The sequence below is a fragment of the Nipponia nippon genome, unplaced genomic scaffold, assembly GCF_047370975.1.
Source record: "Nipponia nippon isolate SJK-2023a ecotype South Korea unplaced genomic scaffold, ASM4737097v1 scaffold_5, whole genome shotgun sequence".
NCBI lineage: Eukaryota > Metazoa > Chordata > Aves > Pelecaniformes > Threskiornithidae > Nipponia > Nipponia nippon.
Window position 1 is genome coordinate 100995889 of NW_028262369.1, and position 21128 is coordinate 101017016.

Below are 21128 nucleotides of genomic sequence, written 5' to 3' on the forward strand. Positions count from 1 at the left end.
AGCCCTTCACACGATGGCATACCAAAGCAAGTCCTATTTGTGTCCCTATAAAGTAGGTTCTCACAACATTCACAAGCCTCAATATCATTTTTCCCCACATATGCTACTCCACAGAGACCATTCTGGGGTTCCACTGTTACACAGCGTAACACCAGATATTTAAATTGGTCTCCACATTTGAAAACATTAAGATGCAGCAACAGAGAGATTACCTCACTTCAATTAGTTTCTTGCCACCAAAAGAACCTAAAAGAACCAATCTTTAAAATCCAGCAGCTGACGCTACGTAGTCTGTGTCCTTATACTGGTTATAGCCCTACCAAAGCAAAGGGAAAGAGGCTCCCTTTCCCAAGGGGAAAAGACAGGCAAGCAATCGTCTCTTTGTTCTGCCCCCTCCATATTATGGTCGCGTACATTGGTCGTATTGCTCATGATTTAGCTTCATTTTGAAGGCCCTTCGGTCCTCAATGAATTTTTACCAAATGCATGGACACTTCATCTATCAATTTGATCCTTAAAATAGTGTCTTGGAATTGGAATAAACACAGTAGCTCCTACAGAACTATCACTAAGAGAGAGCCAGCCATATTCTACTATTATTAGACACATCTCTAACAAAACCCTAATATGAACAGAATTGTTTCAAGGCATGTAAAAGTCACTCACATGAAAACCCAGAAAACTAGTTTATTCTTTACATTACTACAGTGCTCAAAACCATTCTTCATGCTGGCTCGTTACCTAGAACTAACCACAAAACTATTCAAAATCCCAAATTATAATTTATTTAGTAGCATTTCATAGATTTGCTACTAGATTTCAACCCCACAAAGTTTATATATGGAATAAATTCTGAAAGAGCATAGAAAAATACCTGAATTAAATAATTTCAGTGCATTTTAATTTTCCTGCATCAAAGCCTTCTCGTATGTTCCTTCTCATTTTGAATATTGTGTTTATCAAAATGTCTTAATACTACAGAAAGAGTAGTTTTAACAAGCAACTTGGAAACAAAAGAAACTAAAGCACACCAGTATCTTAAGGAACCCATTGTCCTATGTAGCAAAACGTGCCATTTCATAATAAAGTCCTTACAATGAACAGTTTTTCAATATTTTTCAGTATATTCTCTTAAAATATAAAAAGTGATTCGAGTTTGATGAGATTTGAGACTGAGGTGCTTGTTTCAATGTTCTATATACATTACTATCAGCCATTTTAAAAAGCATTACAGATACCAGTATTATTATAGTTAATTTTTTATTTTTGATATGGTAAATTCAGTATTAACTGCTATTCAGTCAAACTGAAGGTTTTGGGGGAAAGATCACATAGGTAGCAAACATGGCAAAGAAATGCAGAGAAGGAGGGTTAAACTGCTATTTTTCATAAAAATAACCATTAATTTACCATTTTATTGGAAAACTGAAATATAAAATTATTGTAAAAATAGAAAGGTTTTTCAGAAGTTTTAAAAGGTTAGAACAATTATAAATATATGTTCTTTATCTATCATCATAATATACACATACACACACGCACAGACCCTCCGAGAATACAATATTCATTTTGCTGCAGAAGAACAGACATTGCATAACAATGAGATTTGCTAATGAAATCAGCTATCAACCTGGAATACATATGTATTAAACCAAGACCTCAGTGTCATTTTCTTTTTGCATCGTTTGTTCTTTCTCTCATTTTTCCTCGACCTTTCAGTATCTTGTCCTCCTCCTGGTTTCACTGCTTCAAGTACAGCAATATTGCAAAATATTTTGTTAACATTGTATGTGCAATACTTTTTATTTACAAAATGTATTTCTCTACTTATTGCTAAACATAGATTCTAATTGCATGGGTTCTATCAACATTGTTAACGTAGCCTTGAAAGAAAAATCAATGGGTGCTAAGGAGACAAAGGAGTTTTATTTCTCTGTAAAGCAGCAGGAATATCTAATAAAAATCGGGTGTCACTTTGAACAAACTATACTTTCACAGCTAAAGTTGTGCTCCAATTAATACAAGAATTTAATACAAGAACAACACGTTTTTTAAAATCTCTTCTATCTTTATCTAATGATTATACAGGAACAGAATTTAGAACCACTGCATGAATAAAAGTGTAATTGCTTTGCATGAACATGCAAAATCATCATGAAACCAAGTAAAACAATCCAGCGAGTTCAGTAACAGTATGTATAAGCATGCAGTATACATATCAATTATGCAAAACATCTTTACTGAAAAAGAAATTAATACGGAATGGAATTATTTACTCTACTACTCAGACCTGACCATAAAGATTAAAACATTACAGAAGTCTTTTAAAAGACTTTTTTCTCTCATTACAGTAATACCATATTTTGGTTTTGTGGGATATGTGCTGCCTTATACTTCACAGATAACAAGCAACCTATTTACACCCCCCTAGCTCCAAGAGTATCAAAACTAGGTTTTGAATTCACGCCAAAACTATTAAAACTAATAATATAGCCCGCTACATTTTTCAGCTGTTCTCATTTTACAGAATGTTTTAATTGAAACAATACAACTAAGATATTGCTACTACAATGCCACTATCGAGTCAGCATTATTGTTGATAAGCTCCAAAGTCATACGAAAAACTAATACAAAACAGTAGAAAATAAATGCTTGCTGGCTTGATGGTAGGTTTAGGTTTTTTTGTTTGTGTGGGGGGTTGGTTTGCTTCTTTTTCTCCTTTCTTTTTCAACTAACACTCTAAAACCCTAATCCTATGAAGACAAACCACCAATTAGTTAGTTACTTTTAGTATACCAAAACCGCATAGAGAACTCCTTTGGAATAAACGAAAGTAATTTGTAATTTATTTTCTCATTTTATCTTGAGGGCATAAGGAAGTCATTCACTCATTCTATAGTTACGATGGCCATCACAACACCAGAGAAAAAGAAGGCACAAGAGACCACTGAAAAATAGAGGAGAAAAATAATGAAACGTCTGAAAATGGACTTAACCATCCCTGGAGCCAGTCATATCAAATCGTCACTACACAACCCAGAAAGAATACCATCAAGATACTGGATGTAATGAGCTAGGTAAGTAATTGAAAGCATAAAAATTTCCATAAACTCTCTTCATACGTGCTCCAATTCTTCCTTTTTAAGTTAACAAGCACTTATGTCATTGAGAGCTTTGAAAGCTGAAAGCATATAACACATGGCCTTATTTTTCATTCCATTTCTCCCACTTTTAAAGATATGTGGCTACCTGATATAAACATCCAGGCATATGTCATGTGAAGCGGTCTTACTCTCATTCGTGCATTACGATGTCCTAATAAAAAGATTTATGAAGACTATTTTCAATCACACGCTATCAAAAATGCTTCTGTTTCAATTACAAAGCATTTGTCCTTCTGCAAAAAACCCATCCACATTGCATCTCAAAATGACTGAAACTGAATAGAAGCACAGTTAATTATAGTGGGCTCACCTTTAAAAGCAAAGACTATACAACCTCCAGGGTTTGAGAGAAAGAGTCTCTAATGCAACAACCTTGACCCTTGAAAGTGCTGGGTCATCTTCTTCTGTGATGAACAGTGATTGCTTTCTATAATTCTAACAATTGTCAAGTAGGCTAAAGAGTACGGCTGGCAGGTGATAGTTGTGAAATGCTTCCACTTTTAACAATGACTTATTACCCTGTAATATAGGTCAACTGTCCAATTGAACATCATCTACAAGATGTTACAGGCTTTTGAAGCCATATACTACAACAACTGACATCAATGGTTTTATTAGGGATCAAACTAATGTATAAGGGACCTAAGAATATAGAGAACTGTTAAAGGATATAGTCTTAATTCAAATGATTAAATGAGAAAGACTCTAAGATATCCACATCTACTGTACATATGAAATACGCAATTCTCGTACATAACTGTTGACGCTAGGCAATCATGCATATATCTTAAGTACAGGACATCAAACTTCACAACTTACACAACTTGGCACAAATTTCATTAATAGGAATGAGAATATAGAAACCAGTTACTCTACAGATTAAAGTGAACCCTCATTCTATAAATATAGACTCAACTTCCTAGAAGAACACAGATGAAACCATATCAACAGTACACAGGATTAGATGCTGTCAGGTGCTAAAAGATACCTGAATTTTTATCAATAAAGAAAAAACATTAACTCAGAAATGAGACTGAATTTATCAACCACATTTATCCTCTCTGATCTAACCAGAAATAGCTTCTTCAACATATAGTCTAAAATTCTGTACTTTACTGAAATATATCGCACAAATATAGATGCCCACGGTATGAACACATTCCAAAAATTAACGCTGTCTAGTTCACTGTGTTTTTTGTTGCGGGTTAAAATCATATTCCAGAGAATTAACAGTAGTATTGTGCTGTACTAGTAGTCATATCTATACGCACAAACACACACCCCCCCCTTTATTTTCAGTAACACACAATGCTTAGTTAAAAGCTGTTCCTGGCACTTCATGCAGACATTGCGAGCATCCTTCAAAGCTTACTTTTAAAAAATCTGTCAATGAAGCATGCTTATGTTTTTTCATAATTAAATACCCCAAATTGTACTGAACTATGATGACTACTATTTATCTACTTTTAGGGAACAGAAGTGGAGGACAATTTATTGAAGCACAGGAGGAACTCCTGAACACTGGAAGGTCACAGCCTATGTGCTGAGCTGCTAAGCAAAAACATCTATGATGTTCCAGAGCTGCCATTTTTCTTCCTTGACAAAGACTCCATCTGCCACAGAGCCATTTACAGCCTCAGAGTCAGAATATCAATGATTTCCAACCATTCTGCAAGTCTGCTTTCACCTTGACATCACCTCTGTAATACATCTAAAACAGATGATACATATAACCCCTCTGCAAGCTCTAAGCCCATGCTTTATTCAACTGATATGCATTTAAGCTGTGCTCTAACATACCATTTCTTTACTTCCTCTGAATTGTGCAAGAATATAAAAACTCCAAATTCTATATCCTTTTCATTGCTGTGCTTGTTTTAAATGAATTACCTTTGGAAAACCTAAAAAGAAAACCTTTCAAATATTGACAAGACATGTAAAAACAGTTAGAAAACATCTGATCATTTTAAAATCTGTATTTACATAACATACATGCATACAATCTCACTTTTTTTCTTCTTTTCCAAAGAAACAAAACATGCCTAATAAGATCCTTATTACAGGCAACCATGCAGAATAAATTATCACAGCTTCACTGAAACCAACAAAACTACATTCAGCTCTACATCTCTTGATGTATATACAAACTGATAAAAAAAAAAAAAAACACAAAAAAAACAAAACAAAACAACCTCCATGTTAGAGCTTTGACAAAAAAGGAAAGAGAATCTTGCCTTACTGAATGAATACCTGAAGAATTAGATCCTCAGATGAAACAGATTATACATGGACTGATAAAACTAATTATATATATATATATTCTCATGTATACACACACACGTATATGCACACATATGCTCTCCATCAAGTATGCGAACATACAGTTCATCATCAGGCTCATCACAACACGACTTCAGTGAACTTATTCCTTGATAGCAACTTTTGGAGTCTTGAAATTCAGGTGGATGTTGGTACTCTGGAGTAATTTTTAAACGTGCAAACTTGCAGCTTGATTTTGCAGTGAAACTGAACCACAGGAGAAACAGTTTTGTATTGCAAATATATATGAAAACACATATGATCACATAGCTAGATGTCCAACTATTGCCATACAAACCCCCCAGATGTTAAATACATAGGAGCAAAACATTTGAACACTAGACAAAACTTGGAACTTTATGAAAGTTTACTTCATAACACCTGTAAAGTACGTAATTTACAATCTCAACTTTACCTCCCATCCTTTCTTCTCATTGCCTACGTCTTTACTTCTTCCAGTTACAGAAGTAATAGTGTCGGACACTTGATAAATTGAATCTGTTCTACGTGCTCTCTGCCCACTACTTGCTTTGTTCAGGCTGCTTTTAATATTCCAAACATAAACACAATTTAAGCCAATAATGTTTTTCTAAATCCATATGGAAAAAATGCCTCTTCATCCCCCAAAATACATTGCCCCCTAGAATTTTCCCAGCTAAATCACACTAGGGCTTGGGTAGACTGCAGTATAAGGTTGAACTAGTTCAGGCATTACCTTTGTGCTTGCCCTAGAAAGAGTAGGATCAGATATACACGGATACATATCCAACATGTTTATTTTATGAGTTACAGATATTCACCTGACACTCTCATATCACATCTCTCACCCAAAAAAACCAAAACCAAACAAATACAAAAAAACCCCACCAAACTTGTTCAATTTTCCACCTGCTATCAATATACATTTCAGTCATTTCTTATCTCATCTGCAATTCAACTATCCCTACCCATCTCCTCACTACCGCTAGCTAATTACTTGGTTTTTTTAGTGGTGTTAAAGTGGGTTGGCAAACTAGAGAATAAAAGGGAGCACCTCTATGAAATATACTCGTCTCAAGTCAAATACGGACAAGCACTTCATTGTTTGCTATTTTTTGCACCTAAGAGTCAAACCTGAAGAAGGGCACCATGCTGCATCCAAATTTAAGACAATTGTTCCTAAACTGGGGAAAACCAGGCCCAACAGAAAAGCAAAGGAACACATCTTTGAGAGGATGTACTACAACACAGCAGAGCTAAGGAAGTGACCAAGATACATTACTCAGGCATGGCCACATCTGGGACTACTAGCACTACCCTAAGAAAGATCTCGCTGAGGAAATGGAAGGGCAGTGGAAAAAACAAGAGTCAATCACTAAGAAATCCAATACCTCTCAGTCTTACACAACTGCAGCTTCCACCACATCTCCCCTGCTATGAAGCACTGACTTGACTCAACAATTCCTTGATGCTACTGCCTCTAATTCTACCTTCCTCCTTTAAAAATCCTAAGAGGAAAAAGAGACAAAGGGGAAGAAAAGGAAAATAATTAAGAACTTTCTAGTTAAGACAGAATCAAAGTTGTTTAGATTGGAAGGATCTTACAGAGGTCATCTGGTCCCATCTCCTGCTTAAAGCATGGTTAATTTCGAAGTACATCAAGTTGCTCAGAGCCTTGTCCAGCAAACAAGATGCAGATTTTGCAGGCTCTCTAAGCACCCATTTCAGTGTCTCCTAGAACCACAGACTGGTTTGGGTTGGAAAGCAACTTCAAAGATCATCCAGTCCCATCCCCCTGCCATGGGCAGGGACACCTTTCACTACGTCAGGTTGCTCAAAGCCCTGTCCAACCAGATTTTGACCACTTCCAATGACGGGGCATCCACAACTTCTCTGGGCAAACCTGTTCCAGTGTCTCACCACCCTCATCATAAAGAATTTCTTCCTTATGTGCAATCTAAACCTACCTTCTTTCAGTTTAAAACCACTGCCCCTTCTCCTGTCACTACAGGCCCTGCTAAAAAGTCTCTCTCTGTCTATCTTATGATCCCCCTTTATATACTGAAAGGCCACAACGAGGTCTCCCTGGGGCCTTCTCCAGGCTGAACAACCCCAGCTCTTTCAGCCTTTCCTCATAGGAGAGGTGCTCCAGCCCTCTGATCACTGTTGTGGCCCTCCTCTGGGCCCGCTCCAACAGGTCCATGTCTTTCTCGTACTGGGGACCCCTGAGCTGGACGCAGTGCTCCAGGGGAGGTCTCACCAGAGCAGAGGAGAGGGGCAGAATCACCTCCCTCAACCTGGCCACGCTTTTTTTGATGCGGCCCAAAATATGACTGGTTTTCTAGGCTGCAAGAGCACAATGAAAGTTGTCAAACTTCATGACCTGGCATTCTCAGGAATTTTTCCTTTTTATCTAATCAAATTTTCCCTTCACATAATTTGTGTCTTTTCCCTTTTCTCTTTTCATTGTATACTTCCAAGAAGAATCTGACTTTTCTTCTCTAACACCTTTTAGGCAGCTCAAGATAACCATTACCTTCCCTGAGCCTCCTCAAGGCTGAACGATTCCAATTCTCTCACACATCTGTTATTTTGTCCTGCACTCTTGTTCCCTATTCATCATGGTAGCCAACCACTGAACTCACTAAAGTATGTCACTATCTTTCTTGTACTGAGGACCCCAAAACTGGGATCCAGCACTCTAGATGTGGTCTCACAAGGGCCAAATGGGGCAGTGGGAATCACTTCCCTCAGACTGCTGCCTACACTCTTGCTAATACACCCCATGATGCAGTTGGCTCACTTTGCTGCAGGAGTGCATGGCCAACTCATGTTCAGCTTGCTGTCTAGCGAAACCCCAAGGGCCTTTCTGCTACTGCCCCTAACCTGTCCCAATAGGCAAAGATTTCTGAAAATAAATCGTTTATTCATTCACTGTTAAGATAAATTAGTAAATGGTTTATGGACCACCAATGATACAAGCAATGGAAGAACAAAGCTACAACCACAAATCAAGAATAAGCAAAGGCCTTGTGCCTTTCACACACGGTTGAAGAGAGATGCTGATCAGTATGCTACTCCCAGTTACCAAGCTGTTCTGTTTTCACATCAGTTTCTCATAAAACGCACATCTAAGCTCTTCTAGTTATCAAGTTAAAAATAAAAACTCTCAACTCATTGTTTATTTAATTTAGGATCCCAGTTGCCTTCTCAGTTTTGACTCTTGATTCCACTATTTCAAGTTTTCTTCATTACCACAGGATTTGCTACTTACCTTAAAATCAGAAAATAAATTAAACAAAGCAAATTTAGTTTTGCCTAAGAATTTTAAGACCTTAAGAATATAATCAAATATCAAATGATTCACAGTAATATTATGAACTCTGGTAACAGCAAATAAAAAAACCCACGTACAACATGCCTTCCTCCTTGAACTTGTAACCCTTACCCAGACCACACTTTTTGGAGTGGTGGTTTGGTGAAGTCCTACTAAAAGCAGCTTTCTTGTTGAAACAGGAACACAAAACTCGGATTAGCTACCAGCAGTAAAGTCCCTGAACACTTAGATTCAAAAGATAAAGTTTCATCAACTTACATATGGAAAATTATCTTTTCAATAGTTGACTAGAAATGTCTTCTTAACCTAAACATCTAAATTACAGAGCTACTGTATATTAAGACTCTGAAATTTAATTAGAAAAAAATATTTCTTCATTTCCCATAAGTGGACAAAGCTTTGTATTTAAATGCTAACCACACTTCTTTCTATAAGAAAGCCAAAGCAAACAAAGTGAAAACTCCTATCTAATCATACATAATCTGAAAGATTTCTGAACTTTTAAACTGTTGAAGTAACTGTAAACAACAAAACCACTTTTTTGTGCAAACCGATTGCTGCTATTGCAAAGATAAAACCAGCTGGTCTTAACAGTACAGTGATACTACCGAAAATTCAATTTACATCTGAGCTCCCCCAGTTGCCATCTGTACAGTAAAGCTTAATAAATCACTTATTCCTCCTAACAGATGCTAATCATGGATTGACAATACATAATCAAAATCTGCTTTTTAACCCTTTCAGCAAATAATCGTTATTAAGTTTGGTTTGCAGCAGCAGCATTAAAACACTTGGGAGTAACTCTTACAGAAGTTGTGTCAGTAGTGGGGTTTTTTTTGTTTTCTTTTTTTCCTTAAACCTTTCGGTCATTTTGTAATTTTACTTCTGTAATTGTTTTATCTAGCATGTTAATTTGTTTTCCTTGATAATAAAACGAAACATACACATACAAGCAAGCATATACACGTACACATACAATGACCACATTTCCAGACAAATCGGCAACATACAGTAATAAACTGTTTTTATTTCAATTTTTTAATTAGATGATTTTCTAAAAATAACTATGCAAAAATAAGTAGAAAAAAGGCATAATTGCCTTCTGCCTTTTATTTACACTCTGTATAATTACTGTAAGCACATAAAACTGTTAAAATCATATTATTTTTAGTTTCTTAGTCAATGTTAATTGTTGTTATTACACTGAAGTAAAGATATAATTAAATCTGCAGGTGTTACACATGTATGAAGGAAGTAAATTCTCACATTCTTTGGGGAAGGGCTGTTTTGGAAACTTTTTTATTTTTTCTGAGCTTACCAAAAAGTACATCCACATACACTGTCAGAAAAACAAACTGCTGCTTTTCAAATACTATTACTACAAGCAACGAACAGCATGTTTTCATAGAATCACAGAATGCTGCGGATTGGAAGGGACTGTCAAAGATCATCCAGTCCCATCCCCCTGCCATGGGCAGGGACACCTTTCACTACGTCAGGTTGCTCAAAGCCCTGTCCAACCAGATTTTGACCACTTCCAATGACGGGGCATCCACAACTTCTCTGGGCAAACCTGTTCCAGTGTCTCACCACCCTCATCATAAAGAATTTCTTCCTTATGTGCAATCTAAACCTACCTTCTTTCAGTTTAAAACCACTGCCCCTTCTCCTGTCACTACAGGCCCTGCTAAAAAGTCTCTCTCTGTCTATCTTATGATCCCCCTTTATTTATTGAAAGGCTGCAACCAGGTCTCCCCCGGAGCCTCCTCTTCTCCATGCTAAACAAACCCAATGTTCTCAGCCTTTCTTCACAGGAGAGGTGTTCCAGCCCCCTGACCACTGCGGTGGCCTCCTCTGGACCTGCTCTAACAGGTGCATGTCTGTCTTGTACTGTAGACCCCCGAATTGTTTTGGGGGAATATAAAAACAAAAATTCCTTTTCCAAAACCAAATGCACCTTCACATGAATTCTCTGCATCCTTTTGAATATTTACGTGATGAAAAAAGGCAAATACAGCTATGTATCTAGATGCTTAAGTTAACTTCTGACGAGAAGAACAGGAACAGTTGTGGGAAGGGAGCTAATGATACACCCAAACTGGCATAGAAGCACAGAACTATTTTTGTTAACCCGAGTTCACCAAATTTTTCTTCTTTCTTTCCCCCTTACCTCCCCATACAGTGTGTTCCAATTTGTTATCAAGAGTCTCTCATTAGTTGCCAGTTCCCAGACTTCTTATCGAATTTCACTTAAAATGCAATAATCACATTTTTTGTGCGATTTCTTTTGTTCCGAGACACAGCAGCTGACAAGTGATAAAGCACACGGTGGGGTTTTTTTGTTTTTGTTTTTTTTTTAAAAAAGGAAGATGTTTGCCTAACTTGCATGTTTCTGCAAGTCTGCTGCATTTTTATTTAGTTTGCAAACAGGCTACTATTTGCACACATTTAAGTTTCATGTAAGGGAAGTGCTTTTCTTGGCAATCTGCTTCTGTATTTTAGAACCAGTAATTAAAATACACAAAATCTTTCCTGGGTCTGACAGAAAAAAACTCAAACACTTTCTTTGTTGTTGTTCACCTTCACACTCCTAGTCACCAGTTCAAAGTAGGCCAATGCATACTTCATTACTGTGAAAAGAACCTGGGTAGTTTTCAAAACCTGTCAAATCCTTACTTCTACTTTCTGTAGAAGGCATGATTTACGAATCCTTTAACATCTGCCTCTTCTTTGCAAGATGGTTTTTTTTTTTTCCTCCTCCACCACCCCCCCCCCCCCAAAAAAAGAAAAAAACTTCAGTGTAGATCTCACCTACAAAGATTCTTCTGATAACTGCAGTATTCACCACCTCTAGCATTCCTGTAATGCTGTACTGGCAACATCTCTCAAACTTAACTTGTCATCACAATTTTGGTCAAATTCTGAGGCCTCTCTTCTTAACTTTACCTTAACCATTTAGAAAATGCCGTTCAGCCTTCTGCTCAGCTGATCTTTTACTTTTAAATCACTTGTTTAATTAGAGCCATTAATAAATTCTTTAGATACAACCACACAGAAAATTTTCAGAAAGTATTATCTGCAGAACTTTTAAGTACTGTGTCAAGATTCTACCGTATTTCTGTTTCCACAGGTAAAGTGGTACTATGAGAATTCACCACCACCACCTTTTGGAACAAATAAAAAGAGCCATCATTAGGGATGGAAACAATTTTGTATTTTGGGAGCAGAAATTAGTATCCTCAAGAACCTCTCATCAAAAATGGCATGACTTTAACACAAAACAAAACAACAACAAAAAAAATAACCCACAAAAACCCATAACTCTCAAAGTACGAGGAATTATTACTTGCCATTTTTCCTAATCTTTTCAAGCTCTCCCTTGAGCAACCTATTTGTTACAACAGAATGCATACTGAGGTGCCATTTCGTTGTTTGGATGGAAGGGTTGTTGTTGCTTCGTAACAAAGAAAGTAAGTTCTGTTGGCTAAAGAATTGACTGCACCCACAAAAATGCTAAAGATGACTAAGGATAGGGTTTTTCTTCTTTTTCAGAGATCTGACATTTTTCATCCCTCACAAAAGGATTAAGTAATTTACAGTTGGCCATAAACACACAAGCAGAATAAACCAGTACACTGAGTTAGTACAAACAATCAGCCTTAAAAATAAGCTGATTGAGAGAAAGAGATCTACACCTGGCTATTGCTTCCCTTGCATTTTTTAAGGCCTACAAGAAAATTGATCAAAAAGCACAAATCTTTCTATAAATTCCTCCTGTTCTTCTCCAATTGCATACTTAAAGGGACAAAAGTTATGCATGTCAACAACCATTTATGGACCATTCTTCTCATGCTACTGTGTAAGGCGCTACACCCCCCTACCCCCTGCAAAACTGGAACCTTCTTCTAGGAAGTTTCAACACCTTTCTTCAGGCACAGGGAGGCTGAGAAGGTAGCAGTCTTTCAGTTTCAGTCCATCCCAGGAAAAAAAAACACATTACCTCATTAGCGAAAAAACAACAGGGTTCGGCTTTTATGAAAAGAAAGCTTTTTCATTAAAACTGGCTCACCTTACAGAAGCTGGCAGTATACTACTGTATTACAGAAAGTTTCACAATGTCTGATGCCTGCAGTAAAGCCTAAATCCTAGATACAGTCTTCATATTTTTGTCTATTATTACAAATTACTTAATGACTTTCCTAGTTCTGCCGCCCCCCCCCTTTTTTTTGTTAGCCTGCTATTTTGAAGTGAGGAGCAGCAATCTTACCTGCTCTCATACCTCTGCTTGCTAAGCAATGTGTTCAACTAGAAAACTGTTCTTTTGACCTTTAATTCACTTGATCTCTCCTACTTAATAGATCTGCTCTCTCCATATGAACCTATTCGTTCTTTGAATTCAGCAAATGTTGGTGCTCTTACCATTCCCGTAAATACTGTATTAAGTCACACGTAGTGGTTTTAGTATCTTTTCTTTCCACACAGTACATTTGCATTGAAAGCATACAACTGTACACTTGAAGTACTTCTAAAACCTGGGCCTTTTAAATTTAATCTTAAAATTTATTTTAATCATCATGCAAAAATGATTGTTTTATCCTCCCCCTCCCCCCCCCCCCCCCCGTCAGTGCAAATTTTATCTTTACTGATTGTAAAGTTACCTCTGAGATGAGGGCACGAAGGTCGGTACTGAAACATAAGACTCCATTGTATCACACAATATTGTATCTGGGATCTAAACAAGGCTCTTATTAACCAACAGATCTCATTACTGGACATAAACCTACAATATGTCTTTAAGTATGCTATTTGCTATTTTCAGGGTATATTATCACAAGGGTATGAAGAATTGATGGTTAATATGAGGAGCACCAAAATAATAAACTTGAAAAATCATTTCAAATCTATTTCAGATTTTCCTCTCTAACTTTTATTGTACTTACTGTCTGTCAGGTACATAAAGTAACACCGTGTGCCTGAAAGTGGCATCTGTGAACTAAGCAAAGATGGTCAGGCTTTCTGTTTAAATCTCTTACCTATCTTAGCTTTCACTGTCAACTTTGTCTAAAGCAAGGTACTGGAGTAAGACAGAAATAATTTTTTTCTTTAGTTATCCTGAAAAAAACCAAGCAAATTGATGTGAATGCAAAATTCTTCATTTCCTAACAGTCTAGTAAACTATCTATTAACAAAACAAGATAATTCATCCTCATCATGTAGCAAAAGATAACACATTCTCTGACTATTCAAAATACTTTTCGAAGTTGCTAAAATTGGTTTTGGAATCAGAACTCTCAGCACAATCTCTCAACGCACTTTAAATATTCCTTAAACTGTATAACACCAGACATCAAAACTACTAAAGGTATACTGAAAATGTGCCACACACTAAAATCACATTCTATCATATTTATATTTCAAGCCTACATACAAAGAAATCCAGAAAGCATGATAACAGTATTATCATGGACATTAATTGTTAAAGACCTACTCAATAGTTAACCCTGAACTCGCAAAAGTAATTGCACATATGGACTAAGCATCTGAAAGTCTTAGTTAAGCCTGTGCTTAATGTCTTGCAAAAATCAGGACCTGGATGCAGAATTTAGCACTAAGCCATACAGTATAGAAAACATTTTCCTTTTCCCTATATCAGTCATGCTTCTCCGAAAATCATCAGAATGCTTATTGCCACGGCTTACTTACTGTGATGAATGTGGTCAGTTCTGTGACATTGCTGTTTTGCAACCTGAAAACAGAAAACAATTAATGATCAGCTGACTCACGCTTTCATCAAGTAACTTTTACAAGGACAAAGAAAGACACATCAAACAGAACAGTAAAATTTCTCAGAAAAAACACATCTGTGAAATATTTCCAGTGTACTGAAAACACTTTAATTGTTTCCCACAGTCAGCTATGAAGCCATTAAAACAATAATAGTTTAAGCCAAATGTTATGTAATCACACTTTTTTTGTTGGCAACCAGCCATTTTAATATACATACTCATTTTACCCTTACTAAATTGTGAATGATATAATACAATGTGTTCTCCTTTGACGTACACAGTAAGTCAAAGGAATCTTTCTGTTAAAATGCAAAAGAATTCTGGCCTCCCAGAAATCAATGGGAATTTTCAATTTTGTTTATACGGAATCAGAGTTTCATTCCATCGCTGATGCTCTCTAGCATGAGGATTTCAAATTCTCCTCATGCTATGAGAATTCAGAAGCATCTCTATGTCAGTACAAAATCCACACATATTTCACTGAAAATTTAAAACTAAAAATGATTTTTGAACACTTGTTTGGATTGCTTTCTTCCCAGATTTTTTCCCCTGGGTAGATCAAGTTTTTCTAAACATATAGTTCATGCACGCTGTATACAACAGAAAACTGCGTAACAGATGCAACATTTGGAACACAACCATTTCGGGAAAACTTTACTTGCTGTAGTAGTAATCTGATATTGTCGGGGTTTTCTAATAATTTTTTTTCACTGAAGACTAGTAAAGAGTCAGTGAAATTTTACAGTTCGATCTCTTAAAAATATCTTCTGTAGCATTAAGCATATACTTGCTATACAGAGCTCGTAGATGCTCTCTTCAGCTACACTGATAGAAAATTTTAACTGAGCAAATATGCATAATTCCCTACATATCAAAAAATGCTAGTGTAAAATGGCTCTTCTGGGGTTTTTTGTTGTTGTTGGTTTGTTTGGGGCTTTTATTATACACTGAACACTTTTTTTAAAAACCAAATGTATAGAAAAATTGACCTTTTTACTCTAGAATTTTTTCTACAGCATCACACTGATGGGAGCATAAAGCTGGGTTATCCCACAGTGGCACGTTCAAGAAAACATACCAATAAATTTACACAAACAAAACTTCAGCCTTCTACATAAGCAAGAACTTCTTTTATAGAGTTAGGTAAGCTAAGTAACAATTTAAATCTAGGTAGGTAATTACATCAACAACAGCTAGAGTTTTTTAAGTTTAATTTTAAATTACAACCTGTAAATGTGTGGGCATTAACACCAACGATTGCTTTTTTGTTTGTTATGCCCAGTACTGTCCAACTACACTCCCCAGCCTGCCAGGAAAACAACAGGTATCGCTCTCCCTTGTCAAAAGGACAGCCAGGAACCAATTGTTCCTCCTAACAGTCAGTGGCAACATCATCACCCTATACAGGAAAAGAATCACGTTTGTTCTCCCAAGGAGAAACATTACTGTTTCCCTTCTCTACCCTACAGCCATGCTTTGATGACACCAAAAAAAAAACCCAACCTACTAGACCAGAAACAAGAAAGAGCGCAGTGATGGAAGGAGATATGACACAGTAACTACCCCATTTAAAAAGTGGGAGCAAAGCCTTTCAGAGAGGAAAAGCTTAAGAAAGTAGGTATTTTGCTACTCTCTCAACCACCCTGCTGGCTGACTAGAAGCCTGAACTGTCCTTCAGAAAGTAGAAAACAGTCATATTTCTTCTTCCAAGTTGGAAACGTGGTATTTCCTCTATTAGCTGAAGATCAAGTACTTGCTGCCCATTACAATTTTGCACACACATTCTACTTCTGACTACACCTATACCTGTGACACTGCTAAGTTTTGGGTTTGGTATCAGTCCTGAAGGCATTCAATAGCCCACCGACACTTGAACCTTGAGACAAATGTTAGAGGTTCAATGGAGTTGAGGACAGTGAAAACAGCTCCAGCTTGCCATTTGCAAGGAATGATAACCAACTACCTTACCGACAAGCAGAGCATACTGCACAGTAACAGCTTCCTCAGCCCTGAATACTGTCCAGTGAGAAGAAAAAGGTTTCCTACAGAAAAGTTACCCAGATCCCTAAGAATCCAACCACATCGGAAAATAGCCTACGTGTTTCCCCAGGGTAACAACACTTCCAGAGGAGAAAAAAAGACTGGGAGGAAATATTGAGTAGTAGCTTCAGCCCGATGCTCTCTGACAATCTGTTGCTTCAACTCATCTCCTTTACCAGCTGCTGACTTCTCCTGTGTACTTCGTCTGCTCTGGCTGGATGCAAGTATGTAAACCAAGGAGTGAGGAAAGAGAGAGGGGCTTTTTTCATCTCTTCTCTATCCTTAGTACATGAAAAGGGTCACTGCTTGGAAAATCCTCTACAACTTTACTAGAAATGCAAAAAATTGTAAGCAAAAGTTTCCACAAGAAATTGGAATAGGTACTTAAGAAATTGTAATACAAAAGACTGCATGACTGCAAGGAAAAACAGGTAACAGTTTTAAAACCAGGCTTTACTATGGCTCCAATACTTCAGGGTCTGCATACGTTAAGAATTATTCCCAAAGCAAAAAATTTCAACGTTAGCCATGTGCATAAGCAAAATCACTTAGCACTGTTTGGAGCGATCTCAGAGCTTCATGCCACACAAATGACTTCAGATAGTAATGTAAAATATATTTCAAAGTACATTCATATTTTCTTAGCCTTCTTTGACTAAAGACCTACTAAAGTCAGTCTTTAATCTCAAATGATGCAATAAACATTTCAGTCCACCTTCAAAACTCATAGAAGACCTCAAGATCGGCTGCCTGTGTAAGCCTTCTGCCTTCTATACTCCAGTATTCATGTTATTAGAGGTCATGTTCTACGTCGCTTCCTGCCTTGAATACCCGTGTACCTACGCGAGCTAGAAGGCAAGTACCTTTCCATAGGCAGCTGAGGCACGAAGTTGATTGCACCTGAGGGAAGGGGTGGGGTAGGAGGGTTGGCAAATCTAAGCTTGGAAAGGGGTGATAGAACATGAAATCAGAGTTTGAGATAGACGAGCAGAGGTGTCAGGAAACATCTGGGAGATGCGAGGATGAAAAACCAGGGGAAGAAGGGACCAGAAAACATGCAACTGTGCAATACCACCAGCAGGTGCTGGGGTACACAAACAGGGCAATTTCTTAATCCCTTTCTTTAAATACTTAAGAGAATTACAAGAGTATAGCCCTCCATTGAAATATCATCTGGTATTATGCATGAACATATGAGTATCACATACTTTCCTTCGGCTAAATAAAAAGTCTGTATTCAGCAGGAAAATTCTAGCAGTACGTTCAAAATTACAGGTAATAAGCTAGTACTAGCATTGAATTAATCTCATGCAGTAGTCGTTATTCCTCCCGAACACTGTCAACTGCACATAGTCAAGAGTTCAGTGAAGGTACAAATCCAAGAATTTTACAGATTGGGAAAGCAAATCTGGCTAGATGTATACACACAAACTTACCCACTATCTTTTGATAAGCCAAAACTAACTTCAACTGGAGAATTTTGTATCACACACAATTGACTGACAAATGTTCTGTGTATCTAATACTCTGCAAGGAGAAAAAAAAAAAAAGTGCATCTTGATGCAACTGCTGTAAACCTGAGCAAATAAATTCAGTTTTTAAGAACAGAAATAGAGTTGTCTATTATATTTACATAAGAAAAAAATCTAACTTCCCATTTCTTGCTCAAGTAAACAAACGCAAATACACTGCAACATGTACAAAATGCATCACACCCTGCCCTGGTTCCTTCTCCCATATGCTGTATATATTTACAATAAACAAATTACTAAGTTAAATCAAAGCCCATTGTCCATTCTTCATCAATAAAGAAAAGCACTTTTAATGCATGGTCTTCTATTACTGAAGTTGTTTATTCTCTTCCCAAAGACTAAAGGTTTCATTGTTCAGAGTTTTATTCACTTGCTGCAGAAAACTACCTCAATACATGAGTAGCACTCACCACAGTCCATAAATAAATGGTCCAAGACCTCTAAAACAAGCATAGCAATTATTTTCCCTTTGAAAGGGAGAAGAAACCTATATGTTGAAAACATCCCTCCCACCACACCCTGTCTTCCCAAGCATCAAAGAAATATTACAAGCTCACATGTTGGAATGGATCGGAATTTGCCTCGTCAATTTTTCTTAACGATAATGGCATTTTTATATAGACATAGCTAACCTTCCCAGGTATTCACTTTATTCTTAAAATAACTCTATTACAACTTTATTTTTTTTTTTTTTTTAAAAAAACAAGATGGGCACCAGTCAAAAACTCAAAGTCCCAGGATCTAACAGTGTAATTTAGGCTTTAAGTATGTTTTGTATTTCTATCACAAGATTCAAACAATGTTACATAAAATGCGTTCATTACTCCACTACTTTGAAACTCTTCTTTTTTGTTTTAAATATACATCTCATTCCACAACGGTTACAGTATTTCCTTAAACACATCATCATGAAAGCACAATGAATGGCTTGAAGTAGTGTCATCAAGTGTCATTTATTCATTTGGTTCCTATTCAGTCTCTGCAGGAGTCCTGAATCTACCTCCCTCCATTACCTTGGCAAATCTCAGCCACACACTGTCCATTTCAATAAGGAATTTCACCTCCCCATAACATGTTAACAAAAATAATGCTTCTCTCCCTTCACAGTAGTTGCAGAAAAGATACTTTCGTAACTCTAATGATTATTTTATTTTAAACACAGAGGAACTTTACATCTGCCATCACCTGTGCATTTCACCTGTGTGTGATATACACACATAGAATCATAGAATCGTTAGGGTTGGAAAAGACCCTTAAGATCATCGAGTCCAACCGTTAACCCAGCACTGCCAAGGCCACCACCAACCCACATCCCCGAGCACCACATCTCCCTGGCTTTTAAATCCCTCCAGGGATGGGGACTCAGCCCCTGCCCTGGGCAGCCTGGGCCAGGGCCTGACAGCCCTTTCCGTGAAGAATTTTTTCCTAATATCCAACCTAAACCTGCCCTGGCACAGCTTGAGGCCATAAAACATATCACACATTGAATTAGCCTGACTTTACTTTAAAAAATTATTTTAAGACTACACATGACTCAGAATTAGTATTTTCCCCCTCCTTCCAGCACCTTGTATCTGGTGCTCCCAAGAGAGTCAAAAGATGATTATCAGTGGTACAATCCAATTATTTCACACTTTATCTTGGAAAATTGGAAATAATAAACCTGCTTTGCTTGAAAGAAATTACTCTTTAACCCTCCAAGTAAATACAGTTGTGCATTTCTTCCTAAAGGGAAGTAGCACTCAGTAGTAAGGTAATTTTTTGGTTAACATTCCAAGACCTAATTGGACATTTGTATATTATAAGCAATGAACACATGAGGAAGTGGTGGAGAAAAGGTAGAGGACTTTACTATCACAAAGAACATTAAATAAGACAATGTAAAAAATGCACATGGGGGGGGGGGGCACCGTGAAACCCACACAGTCTGTGCCCTACAAGCTTAAACTGGGCTATCATAAACCCAGTGTTCAGGCTGCTTTGTATAAAATTTAATTGTAGCAAGACATCTAACTCATAAAATTAAGGGTAAAAACAAAATAGATCTACCACACCACTTGACAGATTCTCAGAAGCAGAAGACTCTCCCATAAGTAGGACATATCCACGCTACAACCCCCACTGTGACTGTTTAACTAGTTTTCAGCCAAGGTTAAGCTAAACTAAACAATGCAACTGTCATCTTAGAGCACACAACACAGTGCAGTTATTTTTCAAGTATTTACTGCTATTTCCCTTCAGCCCGTGAACAGCTGCATACTACTGCATCTACACTGTTAGCAACACATAAGTTAGCCAGCCCAAAGCTGGTTCAGGATTCCGTGTGAAGTACTTCCATTGCAAACACGTTAGCTCCCCAAAGTTTTGTAAGAGTTGTCAGGAACCAGATTCTACATCTTCCGAAATTATTCCCTTACCCATTTGTAAAATTTAACTGACAGTACTCCCATTTAAAATAGTCCTTTTCTCCTTCACATCCCATTGCTTCTGGTTGCAACTCCTTCTAAACAAACCCTCTGTTCTGACGCTATCAAAATCAGTCTGAATGTACTGGTCCTGTGCTCAGGAGTTCAGTAATACTGCTCTTGCACAGCCAGTTGTAGCAGAGATGGAAGTGTGCTGCAGTAAAGCAACCTGTAGTTTATTTACACACACACGGACATCTTCCAATCAGTGGGACTGCCCCTTACAGCAACATCTCGGCACGAGACCAAATAAGGCACGATAGAAAACCCTACGAATTAAATGAAAGCAGTACTGACTCTAAATTGTTTTAAACTTCTAATAGGAAAAAGCAAGAATTTTGATCCTCACAACCAGAACAGATTAGATGGCCGAAACAAAGGTAAGCATTCCAGTGGAAATAACAGCACATCCTTTTGATAGCTGTGAGGTTTCATTACCTCAGTACCTCATAGCTCTACCTATGACACATTTCTTCCATTCACTTTACAACTTACTGACAGGTCCG

At 37.3% G+C, this 21128-nt stretch overlaps 1 protein-coding gene across 3 annotated transcripts in view; it reads right to left on the reverse strand.

The window, feature by feature from the left end:
- BAZ2B (bromodomain adjacent to zinc finger domain 2B) overlaps positions 1-21128 on the reverse strand; it is a 164984-nt gene that overhangs the window by 103226 nt on the left and 40630 nt on the right. For all 3 annotated transcript variants that reach the window (XM_087732680.1, XM_087732679.1, XM_087732676.1), the window contains one exon: positions 14503-14545. Coding sequence is in view for 1 of the 3 variants with exons in the window: in XM_087732676.1 (XP_087588802.1) it covers positions 14503-14545 (43 nt within the window). In the remaining 2 variants the exon portion in view is untranslated. The remainder of the gene's footprint in view (positions 1-14502; positions 14546-21128) is intronic.